The sequence below is a fragment of the Aulonocara sp. 'chitande type north' Nkhata Bay genome, linkage group LG3 (genome assembly GCF_057382095.1).
Source record: "Aulonocara sp. 'chitande type north' Nkhata Bay isolate Kocher_YH1m ecotype deep benthic linkage group LG3, A_spYH_male_GT1.1, whole genome shotgun sequence".
Lineage (NCBI taxonomy): Eukaryota > Metazoa > Chordata > Actinopteri > Cichliformes > Cichlidae > Aulonocara > Aulonocara sp. 'chitande type north' Nkhata Bay.
In genome coordinates, this window is record NC_141346.1 from 63,357,117 (window position 1) to 63,377,247 (window position 20,131).

At 43.3% G+C, this 20,131-nt stretch overlaps 2 protein-coding genes across 2 annotated transcripts in view; both read right to left on the minus strand.

Annotated features, from left to right (window-relative positions):
* Positions 1-20,131, minus strand: part of LOC147336528 (NACHT, LRR and PYD domains-containing protein 12-like) — a 272,065-nt gene that overhangs the window by 30,889 nt on the left and 221,045 nt on the right. The window lies entirely within an intron of this gene.
* LOC147336530 (protein NLRC3-like) lies at positions 1,720-12,928 on the minus strand. Its single transcript, XM_086285453.1, has 6 exons — positions 12,853-12,928; positions 8,878-9,009; positions 8,617-8,793; positions 6,282-6,383; positions 3,757-3,992; positions 1,720-3,640 (listed from the first exon to the last, which is right to left on the minus strand). The coding sequence occupies exons 2-6, from the start codon at positions 8,964-8,966 to the stop codon at positions 1,821-1,823; spliced, it is 2,424 nt and encodes an 807-aa protein (XP_086141579.1). The 5' UTR covers positions 8,967-9,009; positions 12,853-12,928; the 3' UTR covers positions 1,720-1,820.

Below are 20,131 nucleotides of genomic sequence, written 5' to 3' on the forward strand. Positions count from 1 at the left end.
AGAGCCTGGCCACTTGGCTTCCACATTTGTGATAATGTTGGCAGCATCACATATGATCTTCACAGTGCAGAGAACACAAATTAGCATCCATTACTATAATGAAATAATTTGTTAGTTTGACATGCTACAGGGAACTATGTACCTGTACATTAATGCTGTGGAAAGACTTCCTGTTCACATAGTCTCCTTCATTTACTGAAGGAGCAATGACTGGAATGTGAGTGCCATCTGTACAGCCAATCACGCCTGGGAACCCTGAAAATAAATGTGCAATTTAAGTAGTAGTCCAAGTATCACCACATCATACATTAAGTTTTGGTCATCCTGATACCTGCAATTTTGTGGCATCCCTCTTTGATAAATCTTGTGGGTCTGTGACCGGGGAACACCACAGACGAGTACAGGAGACGTTTCAGTGCAACTGTAACATTCCTGACTGCCCGACAGACGGTAGCCTTGGAAACGTGCTCAGCGTCACCAATATTATACAGAAAGCTCCCGTTTGCAAGAAACCGAAGTGCAATACAAATAATATGCAATGAACTGAGAGCATGTCCGCGATGTGTCACATGCGTAATATATGGCCTGAGGATGTTATCCAAATAAATTATAGATTGTGCTGAGAAACGGTAACGTTCGCACAGAAAATCATCAGGAAATGATAAAATGTCCAAACGCGCTCTGATCACTCTCTCCCGGCGGAGAGCTCTGCGGAGAATTTGGGCTTCACGATCTACTGGCTCTTCAAGGAAGTGGCACGCCATGTCCGACACTTCCTACTGTCAGGTTTCCGACAAAGGGGCGGAGACAGTCAGGGTTAGTTGTGGTAAACCTGCTAGGGGGCAGGTTAGCTTCACGGCGTGTGTCGTCATAGTGACTCACTCAGGCTGCAGCTGAACTCGCTTTGTGAAACCGAAAACCCAGAGTTTTCGTTAACTCAGGGTATACTTACTCAGTTTTTCCACTAAACCGGCTTCCTGAAACAGGGCCCTGAAATATAGAAAAACTACAACAGCCGCAGTCAGTGAACTCACCTCAGAGTCTCCAGTCGACAGTTTGGACTCTCCAGTCCAGCACACAGAAGCTTCACTGCTATGATATTATTGTGTTATTTTGTAGCTGAATACGATGTTTGTGTGATTATCAGTGAAAGAAGCAGTGAGGATGATGGAGAGAGAGAGAGGACAGAGGGTGAAGTTAGAAACACTAAAAGGATTTTTCATGGATTTCATGGATGATTTGAGTGATTTCCAGCAGGACACTTAAACATGTCAGTGGACGTCCTAAAGAACATATTCATTAATATAATAATACACTTTATTCATAAAGCACACTAAAAAACCAAGGGTATACCAAGGTGCTTGACAAGAATAAAATAGGAAAAGGGAGATGGGAGGGAAAAGAGGAAGGACCAGGCACGTATCAATTATAAAAACCTTGACAATCATAAGATATAAAAGTAGTTCACAAGCATAACGGATAAAAACTGTACCAACGCACACCAAGTGTTAACTAGGTGGAAAGGCAAGATTAAACAAATAAGTTGATAAATTGATATGAAACGTGTCATTGAACAGGATCAATATCAGTGGAAACATGGTGGAAACAGCTGTGACTGCATGGATGTGACACACTTCAAATCTGTTCTCCACTCTTGGATTTGGGATCCATGGAGCTGCTGCTGAGTCTGCACAATAAAGGAATGGTGTGGAAGGTTGCAGCGTATGGACACAAACACTTTGTGCTTACAATCTGATTTTATTTTCAACATTAAACTACTAACCTACACTGATCAATGATATTAATGATCACATCTGGACTCACCGAGCCTTTCTGCAGTTCCTCACAGCTGGAATCAGTCTCTGTCGTCCCCGCTCTGATGTTTTGTACTTCTGCAGGTCAAACTCATCCAGAACCTCCTCTGACATCTGCAGCATGAAGGCCAGAGCTGAGCACTGGATCTCAGAGAGTTCCTTCTTTGACTTCAGGAACTTTTGGATCTCCTGAAATAATGAGAGGTGGTTCATCTCCATCAGACAGTGGAAGATGTTTATGCTTCTGTCAGGAGAGATTTCATCACTGTTCATCTCCTTCAGGTTGTTGATGACTCTCTGGATGGTTCCTGGACCGTTCTCTGTCTGACCCAGCAGACCTCCTAAGAGTCTCTGGTTGGACTCCAGACAGAGGCCATGAAGGAAGCGAACAAACAGGTCCAGGTGGCCATTTTCACTCTGGAGGGATTTCTCCATGGCTCTCCTCAGAAATACATCAAGTGATTGGAGATCTTTGTTATCAAAAACACTGGAAATCATCTTGATTAAAGATTTTGATTTTAGAAACATCTTCAGCACCTTTGTCTTCCTGTTGGTGTGACAGTGGAACATGTAGACTGCAGCCAGAAACTCCTGAATGCTCAGATGAACAAAGCAGTAGACTGGTTTCTGGAAGATCACACACTCTCTTTTGAAGATCTCTGTACAAACTCCTGAGTACACCGAGGCCTCTGTCACATCCAGACCACACTGGTTCAGGTCTTCTTGGTAGAACATGATCTTTCCTTTCTCCAGATGTTCAAATGCCAGCCTCCCCAGCTTCAGAAGAACTTCCCTGTCAGCCTCCGTCAGCTCCTGTGGACTCGTCTCACGTCCCTCATGGTACTTGTTCTTCTTCCTCTTTGTCTGAACCAGCAGGAAGTGTGAGTACATGTCAGTCAGGGTCTTCGGCAGCTCTCCTCTCTGCTCTGTAGTCAACATGTGCTCCAGAACTGTAGCAGTGATCCAGCAGAAGACTGGGATACTACACATGATGTGGAGGCTCCTGGATGTCTTCATGTGGGAGATGATTCTGCTGGACAGCTCTTCATCACTGAATCTCCTCCTGAAGTACTCCTCCTTCTGGGCATCAGTGAAGCCTCGTACTTCTGTTAGCCTGTCAACACATGTAGGAGGGATCTGATTGGCTGCTGCGGGTCGGGAAGTTATCCAGACGAGAGCCGAGGGAAGCAGATTCCCCTGGATGAGGTTTGTCAGCAGCTGGCTGACTGATGACTCCTGTGTGACATCAGACAGCAGCTTCCTGTTGGTGAAATCCAATGAAAGTCTGCTTTCATCCAGGCCGTCAAAGATGAACAAAAGCTGAGAGACAGCCAGCTTCTCTGCTGTGACCTTCTGTAATGTTGGATGGAAAACATGGAGCAGCTCCAGAAGACTGTACTGCTCATCTCTGATCAGGTTCAGCTCCCTGAATGAAAGCAGAACCACCACACTGACATGTTGGTTCTCCAAGCCCTCTGCCCAGTCCAGAGTGAACTTCTGCACTGAGAAGGTTTTTCCAACACCAGCCACGCCGTTGGTCAGAACCACTCTGATGGGTCTCTGTTGGTCAGGTAAGGCTTTAAAGATGTCCTGGCACCTGATTGGAGCATCATGGAGGGCGTCCATCTTGGAAGCTGTCTCCAGCTGCCTCACCTCATGTTGGGTATGAACCTCTTCACTCTGTCCCTCTGTGATGTAGAGCTCAGTGTAGATCCTGTTGAGGAGGGTTCTACTTCCTGTTTCATCACTTCCTTCAGTCACACGTTCACATCTCCTCCTCAGACTGATCTTATGTTCATCTAAAACCTCCTGCAGACCAACATCTGCTGAAAGAAAGAAAAACAATGAGACTAAAGAGAAAGAAAACTCTTCAATGTCTGAACAACACAAGAAGTCCAGTTTTCAGAAATGAGTCCATCAGCAGACAGATGTTCAGTCTTACTTTGTACACAGCTGCTCTGACTGGCTATCTGCAGTCCAGCTCTGCCTCTGGATCTTTCTCCACACTGGGGACAGGAGGAGTCTCCTGATGAAGCAGACTGGTCCCAGTATGAGGAGATGCACTGTCTGCAGAACCAGTGTCCACAGCTGGTAGAGACTGGATCCTTCAGGACGTCCTGACACAAAGCACAGCAGGACAGCTGCTCCTCCTCACAAACACCACTCCTCTTCCTCTCTCTGTGAACACATTTCTTTATCACTAAAACATTTACTGTCAGTGAAAAACATCCAGATGTGACCAAACTGCAGTTTCTCACAGTTCCTTTGATTTCATCAACACTAATGAGCTGCTCTTCCTGTCTGCCTGTCTCATTAAACACTAAGTGATGAATACAAACTCAACACTTCCTGCAGACTTCCTGACTTCACAATAAAAGCTTTCCATCAGAGAGAGACAGTTATGACTTTCACTGTTTTACAGCCGCTGTGTGCAGATTATCTGGGTCAGTTCACTCTGAAGCAGCTTAGAAGTGTCCGTGTAGAGCCGTGGTCTGACACACAGAGACTTCTGATTTTCACTGTTTAAACAAACATGATGAAGATGAGCAGGTTTCTCTTCTAGTATAAACTCTGTGTCTCTCTGGCTGGCTCATGATGGCTTTTCAGGTTTTATGTTTTGCTCTCTCCTGCTAGCGTTTTGCCTGCCTGGGTGGAGCTTGTAATGGCCTCTCGCTCTTGGTCCACACAGTTATGATGATTACACCACCTGTTGCTGATTCACCTGGGCTCACCGGTAACCATTTAACGCTGCGGCATGGAGCAGTTTGTCGCTGGGACATTGACCCTCCTGTGTTCATGATCTCAGCTCCTTGCTAAGAAATCTCTCTCTAAATTCACCAGTTGGGTTAACTTTGAGTATACTTTGAGTAAATATTTCCCCGGACCTGGTTACAGACGCTTACCTGTGACTCCCGTGTGTGGCTGTGTGAGTGCAGAGCAGGACAAGAGTGACTGAAGAGGAGTGAGTGTGGACTCCCTTCCCTCTTTTCCCTGGAGCCCTGGACCCCCTCCCCAACTCACTGTACATATATAGAGCACTGTGGTTCACCCCTTTGGCAAATAAACTGTCACCTTTTTGTTTGTCAGAACTCAGTCTGTGCTTGAGTTCCTCTGTTAGCCATGACATTTTGTTGGTTCTCTCTCTTCAGGTCCCTGTAAGTGTTTGATCTAAAACATTATATTTATTCTGCTTTGATTGTTTTGTGTGCTGAGGGACATTGTTGCACGATCCACTTTTTCTTATCACTCAAATATCCTGATACTTTCAGAAAGTTGGAGAGCTCTCCTGGCTTGCTTAGTCTTTGCTCTGTACTGCAGTACTTGCACTGGTTTCACTGGACAAGTCTGCATGTGAATCTACAACTGATCTGACATTGTGGCACAAACACAGTAAACAAACACTACGAGCACCTTGTTTCATGTGCAGTGGCTTTCTTCTCATTCTGTTACTGAACACTGTATGAAAAGCCTCTCACTGCCAGCATCCTTCCAGCCCCACGACAACAAGACCAACTCACATCTTCACAACACCAAGACTTTTTCCCCTTTTCTTTGGAGAAACTGAGAAGCCAATAGGATTGTAGCTCAAACTTGTCCACAGTCCTGCTTCATCACTGCTCACTCCTACCTGTGTTGGTGCTCAGTGGACAGTCATAACCTGCTGCTAGCATGAATGCTAAATGTACTGCTGTGGATGGTCAGCAGAACAAGATGTTGTCAGTTTGACTGTTTGCTGTATTTAAAGTGTTTTTCTCAGTTCATCTGTATTCAAAGTGCATTCGGGGCTTTAGCTGACAGCTCTTTGTGCTAACAAACTAAACTCTCTTAGTTTAAGCCAGCAGACTTTACCAAACACAAAGCCTGATGCTGCCTCCACCAGCTTGTGTGACTGGTGTTTACAGCAATGAAATCTAAATCACACTAATGTGTCCTCCAAGGTGTTTTGTGGGAGCACTGAGTGAAACATAAGAGCTCTGGTAAAATAACAAACAGGGCTGTGAGAGCAACTGAAGTGATAAAAATACTGTTTAAAGATAAAACACACTTTGATGTTCTCTCACCTAACAAAGTCCAAACCCTGTGAACTATTTTAGCTTTAATAACTGTGGATTCAGGTATCTTGAACCCGTTTTTGGACATTTGTAATTAAATATTTTAAAACTCCATCAAAGACTCCTGATGTGGCTGTTTGGAGAAGGAAAAGAGGGACAAAGTGGAGCGTCGAGCTGAGGCTTCATTCACTGCAAACCTACAGTTATGTTTCCTTATTTCTGCTGTTTGCATGTTCACAGCTGAAATAAAGCTGCCTCTTTGACTTCATCCTGTTGTGTTTGGGTCCAATCCTGCCTGCCACACAGCGCTACAGGACAGGACAAAGTCTAAGATTTTTTACCTTTTTAATGAATCTTTGGTCATATTTATCCAGGAAAACACAAACATGTAAAGGAGTCATCACAGTTCTCTGACCTGGTTGGTCCAGGTTCAGCACTGAAGTCTGGAGGGTAACGTTTGGACCAGTCACTCCTCACAGACGGACAGCTGGATCCTGCAGACTGTGACCTCTGACCTCTGCAGACACAAACATGTTTTATTCAAATGATCAATTCTGTGATAAAGTGATTGAAGCAGCTGTGATCACACAGACTGCAGATAATGCAGCTGTTTCCTGTCAGTAACAGTCCCCTTAGATTAGAGTTCAGCTTTTTACAGGAAAACAAATGTCCCTGAATGCAACAGTGAGACACAGTCTGCCTGTGTGGCTGTGATAGCTGCCGTTAGGAGCGCTCATGTGTTTGCAGTTAGACGAGGAGATGTTACCATCATGGACACGTTAACAAATCCTGCAGCGTCACGTGGCACAAACACTTTGTGTTCCTGTCATCTGCAAGCAACAGGAAGTTCATTAATAAAGGCGGGATGGAGACGTGACTGTGATGGTTCTCCTTCATCCAGCTGTTACACACATCTGGGCTCACACAATGAGCCTTTGTCTAATACAGCAGCTGCTCTCTGAACACTTTTCTGAAGAGTTTAATAGTTTAATTATTTATATAGCACATTTAATTACAACAGGAGCGTTGACCAAAGTGCTGTACAAGAATACAACATACACAATAAAACAACTTAGAGTATTAAAAGCAAACACCAAATATAAATTAACAAACAACTCTCATGCTGTATTAAAAGCCAGTAAATAAAAATGCGTTTTAAGATAAGATTTAAAAAGATTGACAGTGGGAGCCTGTCTGATGTGTAGGGGTAAATTATTCCACAGCTTAGGCGCTACGACTGCAAATGCTCGATCACCTCTATGAACCAGCCTCGACCTTGGTACGGCTAAAAGCAAAAGATCACTTGATCTAAGAGATCTAAGGGGGGTATAAGTCTGCAAGAGGTCAGACAAATACCAGGGAGCCTGTCCATTCAGGGCTTTGTAAGTCAACAATAAAATTTTAAAATGAATTCTGAAGCGGACAGGGAGCCAATGAAGGGAGGCAAGTACCGGGGAAATGTGTTCACATCTTTTAGTACGTGTCAGAAGACGAGCTGCAGCATTCTGGACCAACTGCAGCCTTGCCAGGCAGGTCTGGCTGACTCCAGCATATAAGGAGTTACAATAGTCCAGCTGGGATATAATAAAAGCATGAATCGCTCGTTCAAAGTTTTTAAAAGATAAAAATGATCTCACCTTAGATAAAAGCATCAGTTTGAAGAAAGACCACTGTACAACTGAGCTAATTTGTTTTTCAAAGGTGAAATTGCTGTCAAGTATAACCCCCAAATTTTTGGCATGTGATTTGACAAAAGGCTCAAGACTGTGCAGGTTAAAATTAGAAGTGTTGGGATTGCCGCTTGGTCCAAAAATTATCACTTCGGTTTTGTTCTCATTGAAGTTAAGGAAATTAGAGGCCATCCAGGATTTAACTTCACCGAGACACTGAAGTAAGGGTTCTAGTGAGGCAGGACTGTTTCCCTTCAATTGAAGATAGATCTGAGTATCATCGGCATATGAATGAAAACAAATGTTGTATTTTCTAAAAATTAGACCTAAAGGCAGCATATAAATGGAGAACAATATTGGCCCCAGTATAGATCCCTGGGCAACACCACAAGTAAGGGGAGCTGAGGAAGAGATAAAATCACCAAAGCTCACAGAGAAGGTCCTGTCAGACAGGTATGACCTGAACCACTCTAATGGGGTGCCCTTTACGCCACAATGCTCCAACCATGAGATTAAAATGCTGTGGTCAACAGTATCGAAGGCAGCGGTCAGATCTAAAAGCAGAAGCACAGCTGAGTCACCTGAGTCAGTGGCTAATAAAAGATCATTAAGAACTTTTAAAAGTGCAGTTCCTGTGCTATGAAGAGTTTTAAAACCAGACTGAAACCTCTCAAGAACATTGTGTCCATTTAGAAAAGATTGCAGCTGAACAGAGGAGCTGCACAAACTTTTGTTTGCTTTCTAGAGCAGCGTATCAAAGTCAAACTACCCACTGCTAGCAGCTGTTTCTATCATAGTTTAGGATCCAGATGTGTGAGCTCTAAATTTACACCCATCCATCCATCCATTCGCTTCCGCTTATCCTTTTCAGGGTCGCGGGGGGCGCTGGAGCCTATCCCAGCTGTCATAGGGCGAAAGGCAGGGTACACCCTGGACAGGTTGCCAGTCTGTCGCAGGGCTAACACATAGGGACAGACAACCATTCACACTCACATTCACACCTAGTGGCAATTTGGATTATCCAATTAACCTATCCCCACAAGCTGCATGTCTTTGGACGGTGGGAGGAAGCCGGAGTACCCGGAGAGAACCCACGCAAACACGGGGAGAACATGCAAACTCCACACAGAAAGACCCCGGCCTGATGGTGGAGAGACTTTAAAATCAATGGGGGAAGTTCTAGACCGGCAACTCTTGAAGGACACAGAGCTGGAATCTGAATCAGAGTCTGAATCAGGTTCAGGTCCAGGCTGGTTCCTGTGAATAATGATGGAGCAGTGATGTGAGTGCTGAGCTGTGACATGGAGAAGAGTCATGGACAGTTAGAGATGGTCATCTCACCTCTGAGCTTTGGTCTGGCTCTCATGTTCCCCACACAGAGTGCTTTTAGAGGGAGGGACTCCCTCCTCTCCGTCCTCACACTGATCCATGCTGCTCAATTCACATCAGCTCACACACACTTTCTACCTTCACCTGCAGAGGAAACACAAATCATTCATGTGCACATCAACTGAAATCCTTCTTTCCATCATGTGTGCTGTCCAAATATCAGCTGCTTCTTTCCTGCTTCATCTCAGTGTCAGCTGAATGCAGTCAGACAGCAGTGTGAGGCAGACGAAGCTGCCATCAGCTGCTCTACTATCAGTCCAATCGATGGAGCCACGAAGCACACACGATGCATTCACTGACACACACTGATTTACTGTGACTAGAAGTTTCAGTCAGTTCAACAGGTGTGAACAACATTCTAAACGAATACGTCAAGCTTGGATTGCAGAGGTCAGACGAGTGGATATCGAGTTCTCTGCCATCCCCAATTTTTTGTTGGTTTGCTCGCAGCATTTTCTTTCTGGTGAGTTCTAAATAAATTCATATCTCTCTTAATAGGCTTTTAGTGTTATTTTGAATGAAGATAATTAGATAAAGCATCCTAATGTGTGATGCTGCAGAACCACGTCATGTTGACGGAGAGGCTTTTTATTTGGCATTATTGCACTCAAACCAGCATATGAAATGGATGTAACACATCCAGACTGGGCTCCAACGCTGCACATGGGGTACGACGACATACCTGTGTCAAACTTGGACCGGCGCACAACACTGCTTGATAAGATTGTTAAGGTGTGCTGTGTTTTGGTGAATATGTGCCCCAGTGTGGTTGTCAAACCAGGGCCAAATGAAACTTGCTCTTGTTGAATATTCATAAAACTGTTGTGTTGCATGTACAGTTCATTGTAAATAATTGTACTTTCTGTAAAGTGATTTCAATAAAACAGAAAAGTATGTTAATTTTTTTTTATTCAAGATCTGTTCACATGTACTTAGCAAGTACATACACGTGAAATGCAAACTATTTACATGGCAACGCACAGCTTGCATCAATCGTGAATCGTTCATCTAGAGCAATTTTTGGGGCAGCTGCTGAGGAGAAGTCAATGTTATGTGCAACCTCAAGCTGTATCTTGGTCATATGGTCAACGTACTCACAATGTGGAGGCTTAAAAACGGCCAAATCTTGTACCCAACCGTTTGTGAATTAGATGTGCGCCTCCAGGAATTCATAATTCCGAAAATGATTCGCCGTGTATGCGCTGACTCCACAGACAAGGTACGCGAAAATATCGGGATAGGACAACGGCGGTAGGCTGTCTGGGTTTCCGCTCCGCTGCCTTATTTCATACGGGTCCACATTACCGATGCACGATATTTTGTCCAAGTACCGTCTTTTGGCGTCTTGGCGCAATCGGTTGCGATACAGCCCTTTGTCTTTTGCGCTGATTTTAAGCATGGTTCTGACAGTCCTGCTTCCAACACAGTGTGTTTGTTTTGATTTGTGGCCTTCTGACATGGTGCAGCAATCCCACAATGCACTGCGGTGTGATGTCAACTCCAAAGCCCTATACGGCAGACGGCAGAAGTGGAGCGGCCAAAGAGTAAACCTTCAAAAGTAAGTACTAAATATTATGTCACTTATTTATGTGCAAATGTTTAATAATGAAGAACATTAAAACATTACTGTTGGCCACATGTCGGCAAAGTTATGTGACATTAGTGATGTTTGTACTTTCAGCGTTTACTTGGTTTTAAAGCCTCTACTTCAAAATATATATATGTATAGTCGACCTTAATCTTACAGAGAATGTGATGATTTTGTGGATAATTAAAGTCAGTCATATATCCACAAACACAACAAGCTGAAAGTCAGTGATGCTGCTCGGTTTGCAGTCCTGAATATCACGGCACAAGCAGGATTCACTGCACTGTTAATGTTAGCTGTGTTATATTGCTGCCTCTGTTCGGTGGTGTCGAGCCAAACGGACTTTAACGTGTGTTTGAACGAGCTGACGGTTCACTCGTTAAGCTGAAAGAAAGACGCTTTAATCACAGCAGTCACACATGTGTCCACTGCACCATCTGGAACTCTTCTTGTTTACACTCGTAATAACACAAACACTAAATCCTGCTTCTCTGGTGCTGCTGTGTAGCAGTGTCTACACCTGAGACTGTCACCTGTCTGTCTGTCCTGCACTCTCTCTCTGTTTCTTTCTCTCTGATTGTGGAATAAAAGTATGAACATGTGTTTATAAGTTACACTTGTGTTTGAATCCTGCAGCTTATCACACATTTGATTTCCATGTGTGACAACTGCAAGTGTCCAGAGTGAGGACAGACTGAGGGACCCACTGCTGAACATCATCTGTGAGGCTTTGCAGCCCTGATGATCCACCAGGACAAACTCAGCAGTGTGTGAGGAAGAGGAGGAGGAAGAGCCAGCAGCAGCTGACAGATGGAGAGAATAGACAGACTGTTCCCTGTTTGTGAAGGACTGCTAGGAAAGTTTAACATAACTGTCTGTCCTGAATCAGTCTTATTAGGTAATGTTCAAATAATGTTATCATCCCAGTGTTTTCAGTGTGGGAGAAAGTACTCAGGGCCTTCAAGTTACACACTATGAAAGGCAGCAACAAGTTTAATGTTCAGAAACCTAAAGTATGTATCAGCAGCAGAATGGAACTAAAAATAAATGTTGGTTTCAGTTCTATGAAGCTTTGAGTATTTTGGATCAGTAGCACTGCTGTGTTTGTTGCATCATATTGCTGTAACTGTTTATATGCTTTATATAGTCTGAGGTAAGTTGATCTATAGTGTTACATCATATTCTATAAGGATGTTATGTGTTTGTAGACTTTCTGCCCAGTTTGACCCATTTAGCAGAAGTCAGCCTGTTTAAGGCTCTGATATCTATTCTGTGTGACTTACAGCAGTTATGACATGGTCTGATTTTCTCACCCAATAAAGGAATATTTCATATATCAGTCTACTCTTCATTCTATCAGACGCAGTTACCACAGCTCGCACATTTGCTTTTTACACATATATGTAAGCATTGAGCCAAATTTAGTAATGCCAACATATTAAAAGAACAATATTTGTCTCATATATAATACATCTATAGATACACTGTCAAAGATACTTGTCTTTGATTGAAGATTTAAGGTGATAGGAAATAAAAATAACTGCAACTTGAATCTTTGACACAGAGTTCAAGCTCACTGCTGTAATATATATATCATAATAATCTGACAATACTATAATATTGGCCATATTATATTTACATTACCACAGTGAGATGACTTTAGTCTCATGAACAACATGAGCTAATTGTTATTTACTAACTAATCTTAAACGACTGTTCAGTACAGAAATGAAGCCCAACAATCATGTTTTACAGTCCTGTGGTCTCAGCCTCAGATACTCAACTAATCAAAGTGATATCATGACAAAAATGGCTGAGCAACAAAACATTTTTCTCCTTCATTTCTGTCAAACAAAGCTGTATGAAACGTTTCTCGCTGTTAGTATCATGGTTGCTTGGCAACCTGAGCAGCGCGACGAAGGCTAGACCGTCCCATTTCACAAACCTCTCACTTCCGCACTTCTCGTAATTATAGTACGCACCGTACGTAGTACGCGTAGTGCGCGTACTTCAAGCGTGCACTCTCTTAATTGGGACACAGTACAAACTACAAGTACACAAAACAGGAACGTAGCTCAGAGTGGCGGACACACTCGGCCTCGTTGGTCCAGCTGTGAGTCCGTTACCGTGAACTATGGAGCGGCAGATTTGTGCTGTTTGTGCTGGAACTAAGCTGCACACAGCTGATGTTAGCCAGGAAACATTACACACTGACTTTAATGGAGAGACCGGAAATACAAACACACACAGTTTGTTGTGTGAAGAAATCAAACATGAGCTGAACAAACAGTAAAGTTCCTAAAGACAAACTGTTAAAGGAGGAAACAAAGTAAACTTACACTTTCTTCACACACCAACAACAAGCTCCACTCCACACCTGTACTCTAAACACGGACACACAGGTGAGCTGCTTCCTGGAAGGAGGCGGGGCTCAACCTGAAACTCAGCACAGGTGGGAGGGGCTCAGCTCTGTGTGTGCAAATGTGTTAACTTTAAAAATATGCCGTCTGACTGCTCAGACTGAGTCAGAGTAAAGTTCACATGCTGACGTGTGGAGACATGAAACCTTGTTGTAGCTGCAGGTGTGAACACACTGATCCCAGATCAGCTCTGCTGTATTTGTAACATGAACATTTCTGCTGCAAAGCTTCAAATGTTCAGCATGTTTCTCTGTTTCCAGTCTATAGATCCAGTCACACTTTCTACCTTCACCTGTGCAGTAAAGACTGAGAGCAGAGCTGAAACCAAGCGTCCAATCAGGGAGCAGCATCAACACCTGAGCTTCATTCAGACTCTGTTATTGAAGATGTTGTTGGTACAAAGTTCATCTGCTGCTCACATTAATCCATGAAAGATTTATTTCACTGAATGTTTCTTCAAAGCTCATTTCAACCTGCTGAAGTCATGAATCAAAGTGCAGACTGAGAGTAGATCACATGATGTTTAAGGTGTGTCATGTGACATGTTCAGTATTGTCACACGTGTCTAGATTGTCCCTGATATCATAACTGCTCAAACACTGATGATTATATTTGAAGAATTATTACTTTTGGCAGCAAAGTTTGAATGGAGCTCTGTCTGTGCTGATTTGTCGCCTTCTGGAGGTCAAAGCACAAACTGCATGATGTCACTGTAACCACCACAGTGACAGGAAGTGTTTTTAAATGACTGAAACACTGAAATGATGCTAACAGCTGTCGTTAGGCTCACTGACAGCAGTGTTGATGTGTTCATGTCAAACACTGGCTCAGGTCAGACTCCTTCATCCTTCTCCAGCGTGAGGCCGCCCTCAGACCCACTGAAGCTCTGACCTTTGACCTCCTGACCCTAACCATTTTAGTCTCATCTTTAAATGCAAATCCATCCAAAATGTAGCCGAGCAAAAGAAGCTGGAAGCTGTTCTATGAATGATGTTCATGCCAGAGTTTCTGTTTCCAGCTCAGATGTGTTAAACGCTGCTGCTGTGCTACATTTGTCATTTCCTGCTTTCACTACCATCCATGTCAAAGCGCTGAAGTCATCTGATCACTTTAATGCAGTAAAACAGGAGCTGTAAGTCTAACATTTATTTACTGTCATCACAAACACACACAGCTGGATTAACATCCAGACAAAGGGCTGAAAAGCTGAGAATCAGCATTTGATTATTATTATTATATTTCCTGTTTATGTGGATGCACTTTTCTATCTGTCAGTGCTGAAGCAGGCGTCACTGATCACATGACTCTGAGGGATGTTTCCAGCACCTCACTGAATCTGAGCCATGAAGGTTTAAGGTATCTGTAAAGGCAAAGCAGGTCTGAGCCACTGTTAGCAAGCTGTACCTAATAAAGTGGCAGCAAGGACTCAGTCAGTAATGATCAGAGCCAGCAGGGAGCAGCACAGAGAGGTGAGGTGCTGTCAGAGAAGCAGGCTGACATCAGACTGGTCATATTCCATCATCTATACCTGAAATAATCATCAAACACACGCAGAGCAGAAACATGTGGAAACATCTGGAGCTCAGTCTCAGTTTGATCCCTCAGAGGTTTACCTCAGTCCTGCTCCTCTGCTTCCTGTTTACAGCGCACACATCATGCTGTGTACTGAGAGTCATGTGGTCAAAGCGAGGCCCTGGTACTCTGACAGAAAGCGAGCACAGTTATCCTAATGTGTGACATCACTTCTAACCAGAGAGCATTCAGCTTTCACAGCAGCCAACATCCTGTCACACTGAGCATGTGCAAACACAGCAGCCAACATCCTGTTACACTGAGCATGTGCAAACACAAAGCCAACATCCTGTCACACTGAGCATGTGCAAACACAGCAGCCAACATCCTGTCACACTGAGCATGTGCAAACACATCAGCCAACATCCTGTCACACTGAGCATGTGCAAACACAGCAGCCAACATCCTGTCACACTGAGCATGTGCAAACACAGCAGCCAACATCCTGTTACACTGAGCATGTGCAAACACATCAGCCAACATCCTGTCACACTGAGCATGTGCAAACACATCAGCCAACATCCTGTTACACTGAGCATGTGCAAACACATCAGCCAACATCCTGTTACACTGAGCATGTGCAAACACCGCTCTCAGCCAACATCCTGTCACACTGAGCATGTGCAAACTCATCAGCCAACATCCTGTCACACTGAGCATGTGCAAACACAGCAGCCAACATCCTGTTACACTGAGCATGTGCAAACACAGCAGCCCACATCCTGTCACACTGAGCATGTGCAAACACCGCTCTCAGCTTCCATCACTCACAAGCTCCACCCTCCACTTAAAAGCCCAGAACAAAACTTGTGACCAACACAGCACAGACAGAGGTGATGTTCACGCTCTGTTTCTGAGTGGGAAACTCACCTGTGGGTGTGGCTGTTCCTCCCCTACAATCTCTGATGCCACAGCTGCCAAATTAGACTGAACTGAAGCCAGACTCAAACAGAAAACATCCTCAAAGACTTAGAGAGAGCGCTGCTCCATCTCTGGACCCAAAATATATGTTCCACCACCACGCTGCGATGCATCTTGGGATAGGGTGGGCCCACCTGTGCTTCAAATCCAGGGAGAAGGTGGACATGTTTGTGGGAGGCTAGGATTCTGGACGCCCTTTGCGGCCACACTGTGATGTCATGGACCTCCAGAGGAAGCAGAGGCTGAATTTAAACACACCTGCTGACTTCATGTGTTCTGCTCTGACAGCTGCCATGTGTCACAGCGTGGATAATAAAGCCATCAAACTTCACTCAGCTCCAATAACACCATCAGTGTTTGATGTCCAGAGGATTCATCAGCTTTAACCACGATAGAAGCAGGAAGTTAAGATGAAGATGATAAACCACACTGAGCGACACACTGCGAGCAGGTTTGCAGAGATCTGAGCAAGAGCGAATGAAAAAACTGAGCGAGAGGGGCTGTTATTAAATGAATGAAGTCCTCACCTCCCAGCTTCAGTCAGACTGGTTCACCTGTCCCCACACCAGTCACACCACTGGCTGAGAACATGGATCAGCACTTGCACTTGAGAACATGGATAATGTGACTTGGAGCTCTTTTGGTTCAGAGACAGCAAGCAGTTAGGCAAAGAGAGAAGAACTCAGCCTGTGGGGTTCACTGAAAGATGTCATATAAATCCTCAGCACCATCCACAAGCATTTGCATTATTTGCAAAGAACATGGAGAACATCGGTGTATGAACGCAGCAGTACTCGTCTATATTGGAAAACAACATTTACAGCTACATTTACCAGAGGATCACAGACCCGCGCAGTAAACACAAGAGAGATAAACATGTTTGTGAACACAGGTTTGTTCTTACAGATTTATGACTTAATGCCAAACTATTCTGATCTCATTTTAAAATGAAACATGTCCATGTAATGACTGCATTAACCTGATGGGCCTGAGGTCAAGTTTAGGATATATTGTTCATTTCTCCAAAAGATATTTCAGATTGGTCGTACCTGATAAGTAGAAAAAGTAAAAATTATCTTTGAATGGTGTTTTTGTGTTTATTTATTTCTAAATGCTTGGACTGGACAAAATGAAAAGGTTTAGCAATGAGTACATGGCAGGCACAGCTCAGGTTTGAAAGTCTGAGACAGATTGTGCATGTGCACAGAGGGTTAGTGGATATATTGGCAAGAGGAGGATGAAGGTGGAGCTACCATCATCACCATGTCGCCATATGAGGGCAGTGGGTCTCAGGAGGTTCATAAAAACAATTGTGGGATGACTCACTGTCTTACTTTTCTGGAGGTCATTTAATACTTTAGGTTCAACATTTTCCAACCTGATATCGTAACGACATCAGAAATGAGTCATTCTGTTATGCTGCTGTATCATCGATTGATATAAATTCATGTTTCTGTAGCTAATCCAAAAAAATCATTGTTGTCTTCATACATTGACAATAATTCTTTAGTCATAAAGCTTCAAACGAGCAGGTTCATATCTCAGTATTTCACCAACAACTGAGGACACTAGAGTGTCATTCCTCAGTGCAACACAATGCAGTTCCTACAGTTTAACAGCATTTGACACATTTCTCTATATAAAAATGTTTCAGGCTAAAAAGTCCGTAAATGTTGACACTAGATCATATTTTCTACTCTTATGTGCACTGGAGTGGGTTGGTGATCAGTCTGTGAGGTGCTATCTAATGATCTACCAACCAAGTTAATAATCCTGTCATAAGATTTGGTTCCATCAATGACAGAAATGGATGAACCAGTGTTGATGTTTGGTTTCAGACTGATGGCACAATGATTGTGACCATGGATGCCGACTTTGGTCTTGGAAGAAAAAGAAGAAGTATTATTGAGCGCTTTCATGGAAATATCATGTTTGTAAGAGACAAAGATGTAGAGGAATATCTGCAGTCTCATCCTGATAGCTCCAAACCAGCTGAGCTGAGGAAATGTTGAAGGAAATTTCATGTCACTGCTCCATCACTAGTGAGGTGTTCTCCTAAATAAGTCATAGTTTTAAATGGATTGGTTATGTAAGAGACAACATTTGAAGTATTTGTGATGGAAACAGATGTTTTTGAATGTGCAGATGTTGAGTGCCCCCCCCCCCCCCCCCCCCCGCACACACACACACCCCTATTTTTTTATTTTATTTTAAAGATAATTTCTGTCATGTTAAAGTTATTATGGCTGATTGAGGACTACTATTTCCTTTTGTAATTAGGATTGTAGCAACTTTAAAGCTGGAAATTTACTTCAGTCACAAAACCAGCCAAAAAGACAGGATGTAACTGGTGTAACTGGTGTAACTGGTGTATTTGGAGCCTCCTGTCGTCATGAAATTCCCCTCATGTTTTTGAACATGATTCATGGAGAACGCTGAGTTGTTAATCAATGCTTACGTCATTAACCTACAGTCAACAATGTCACCAAATGTTTCCCAAAAATATTATTTCTCTTATCGACTCGAAACCATTGAGATGATCTTTTTTTTAAACAGGAGAGCAGATCCAACGTATGTCATCAGTGAGCTGGTGAAAAGATACCAGGACAAGAACATCAAGCTGAATTTCATATACGACACCGTGTGTGTGCCGTCCTCACATATACATGTGAGTATTTTCTTTTACTATATGACACAAGAACAACATTTCCTGTTTATAAAACACTGTTTGGTGTTTATCAGACAAATGGAGGAGGAACACCTCGAGGTATTTCCCTGGCTGTCCATGTTTATGGACATAAACTGCAGTGCCAGCTATGATTTATTGGTCAATGTACACAAACTGACACACATGTCATCCTAAGCACATGCACACACTATTCAGTCCATACTTTGATAAACTCTTGTACAGTAAACAGTAAATATGTGTTAATCAGAAATCTTTTAGAGCACACGACGGCTTCCTGGGTTTGGGCTGAACGATGGAGAAGGCATGGAGAGGTTCTGCTCCTTCCTCAGAAGATCTGCAGGAGTCACAAAGAGATGACTCCATCAGATCGACTGGACCTTCTGACTGATGCATTATTGCATTATGGGAGGAGGAAGTCATCGGATCTAGGTACACATGTTTCTGTATTAGTAGTTAAAATGACTCGTTTACATTCAAACTGAGAGAGCTGACAGTTCCTACTGATAGAAGTGCAGCTCCTTCAGAGATGGGACAAAGAGGAGAAGGTCACAAGTCTGCTGAGGAGGAGATTTCTGCCATCCTGAAAGAGTCCCCGAGAAACCCGACTTTAATGGAACGTATGCTTGTAGTCGCAAGTGAATCTTTTCTCTTCCATGTTTGTCCAAGTGACTATTTCAGAACAAGACATCCAACAGTGGATGGAAAGAGAGACAGAAGCTGACAAACATGCACTTTTGAAAACGAGACCCAAAGGTTTGTTGATTTTGCCTGATTTGTTTCTTATTGGGTACTCAGGAAGCTGACAGTGGCTACTTCCTGTCTTTAGATTCTGTTCCCAGATGGAAGAGGAAGTATGTCATGAAACTGGTCGGGCATTGCACAGCTACAAGCATTTCACCTCATGTCATACTGTGTATGGTTTTGCGTGTGTGATAAATAAAATTTGAACTTGAATTTGAAACTGGTTCAATTCAACCAGCTCAGGTAGGATTGAATTAAACTATATTTAGTGTTTTGTTGATATTCCAATCGTAAGAGTTCAAATGTTAGCAAACATAAAGGTTAACAGTTGTGCTTAGTTATGTCGACTATATGATGGGAAAACCTTGCTGTCAGTTTTACATGTGCGTTTTTAAATGTAGATCCCTGAATCACGAGTCACCCACTGCAGACCAAACACAGGAAGTTAATGTGTTAATGTTACCATTTCCAATTACGGTGCCATTCATCTAATCTGGAAATGTTTGTTTTGGGGCAGTGTTGATCTTCCTATTGTGTTTAGGCCAGAGAGTGCTCTTCAAACTACTGACAGACACGCCCACATTACAAGCAGATGGTGTGAGTCTGATTTGATTTTCCAGTCAACGCTGAGAGATTGCGAGCAAGAAATGAAGCAAGGAAGAAGGATCGCTCTACTCAATCTCAAGCACTTTTTCATTGTCACAGAGGGAAACATTGTATTTTCTGCGTCACTTCCTCACAGAAAAGATATTTGTACCCATTCTGCAGGTAAACTGTTGATGGGACAATAAACAAATTTCACTTTGCAAAATGTTCTGCAGGGAGGTTGTGGTTGCTTCTTTCGACTACCATGACCTGGATGACTGAGAACCTATGCAGACACGTTCTCAGGGAAGGGCTCCACACTTATTGTACTGATTTAACTGAGCTTATTGTCATCAAGCAAAGTTTGCTTTAATGTGTCTCTATTGACAACACAAAGAATTTTTGTCACTAGTTATAAAATGTAGAAATCTTCAAATATATCTGAAGTGCTTGGTGTAAATTCAATGATTCAAGCTCCAGTTGGTTGTCATCTTCATTGAAAAATAAATATGAATAAACAATTATAATATATCCATCCATCCATCCATCCATCCATTCGCTTCCGCTTATCCTTTTCAGGGTCGCGGGGGGCGCTGGAGCCTATCCCAGCTGTCATAGGGCGAGAGGCAGGGTACACCCTGGACAGGTCGCCAGTCCGTCGCAGGGCCAACACACAGGGACAGACAACCA

Coding starts and splice junctions, on each gene's coding strand:
- LOC147336530 (XM_086285453.1), bottom strand. CDS start 8,966: ATGGATCAGTGTGAGGACGGAGAGGAGGGAGTCCCTCCCTCTAAAAGC. Junction 8,794..8,877: donor AGCCAGACCAAAGCTCAGAG/GTGAGATGACCA, acceptor CATTATTCACAG/GAACCAGCCTGGACCTGAAC. Junction 3,641..3,756: donor TCAGAGCAGCTGTGTACAAA/GTAAGACTGAAC, acceptor TCTTTCTTTCAG/CAGATGTTGGTCTGCAGGAG.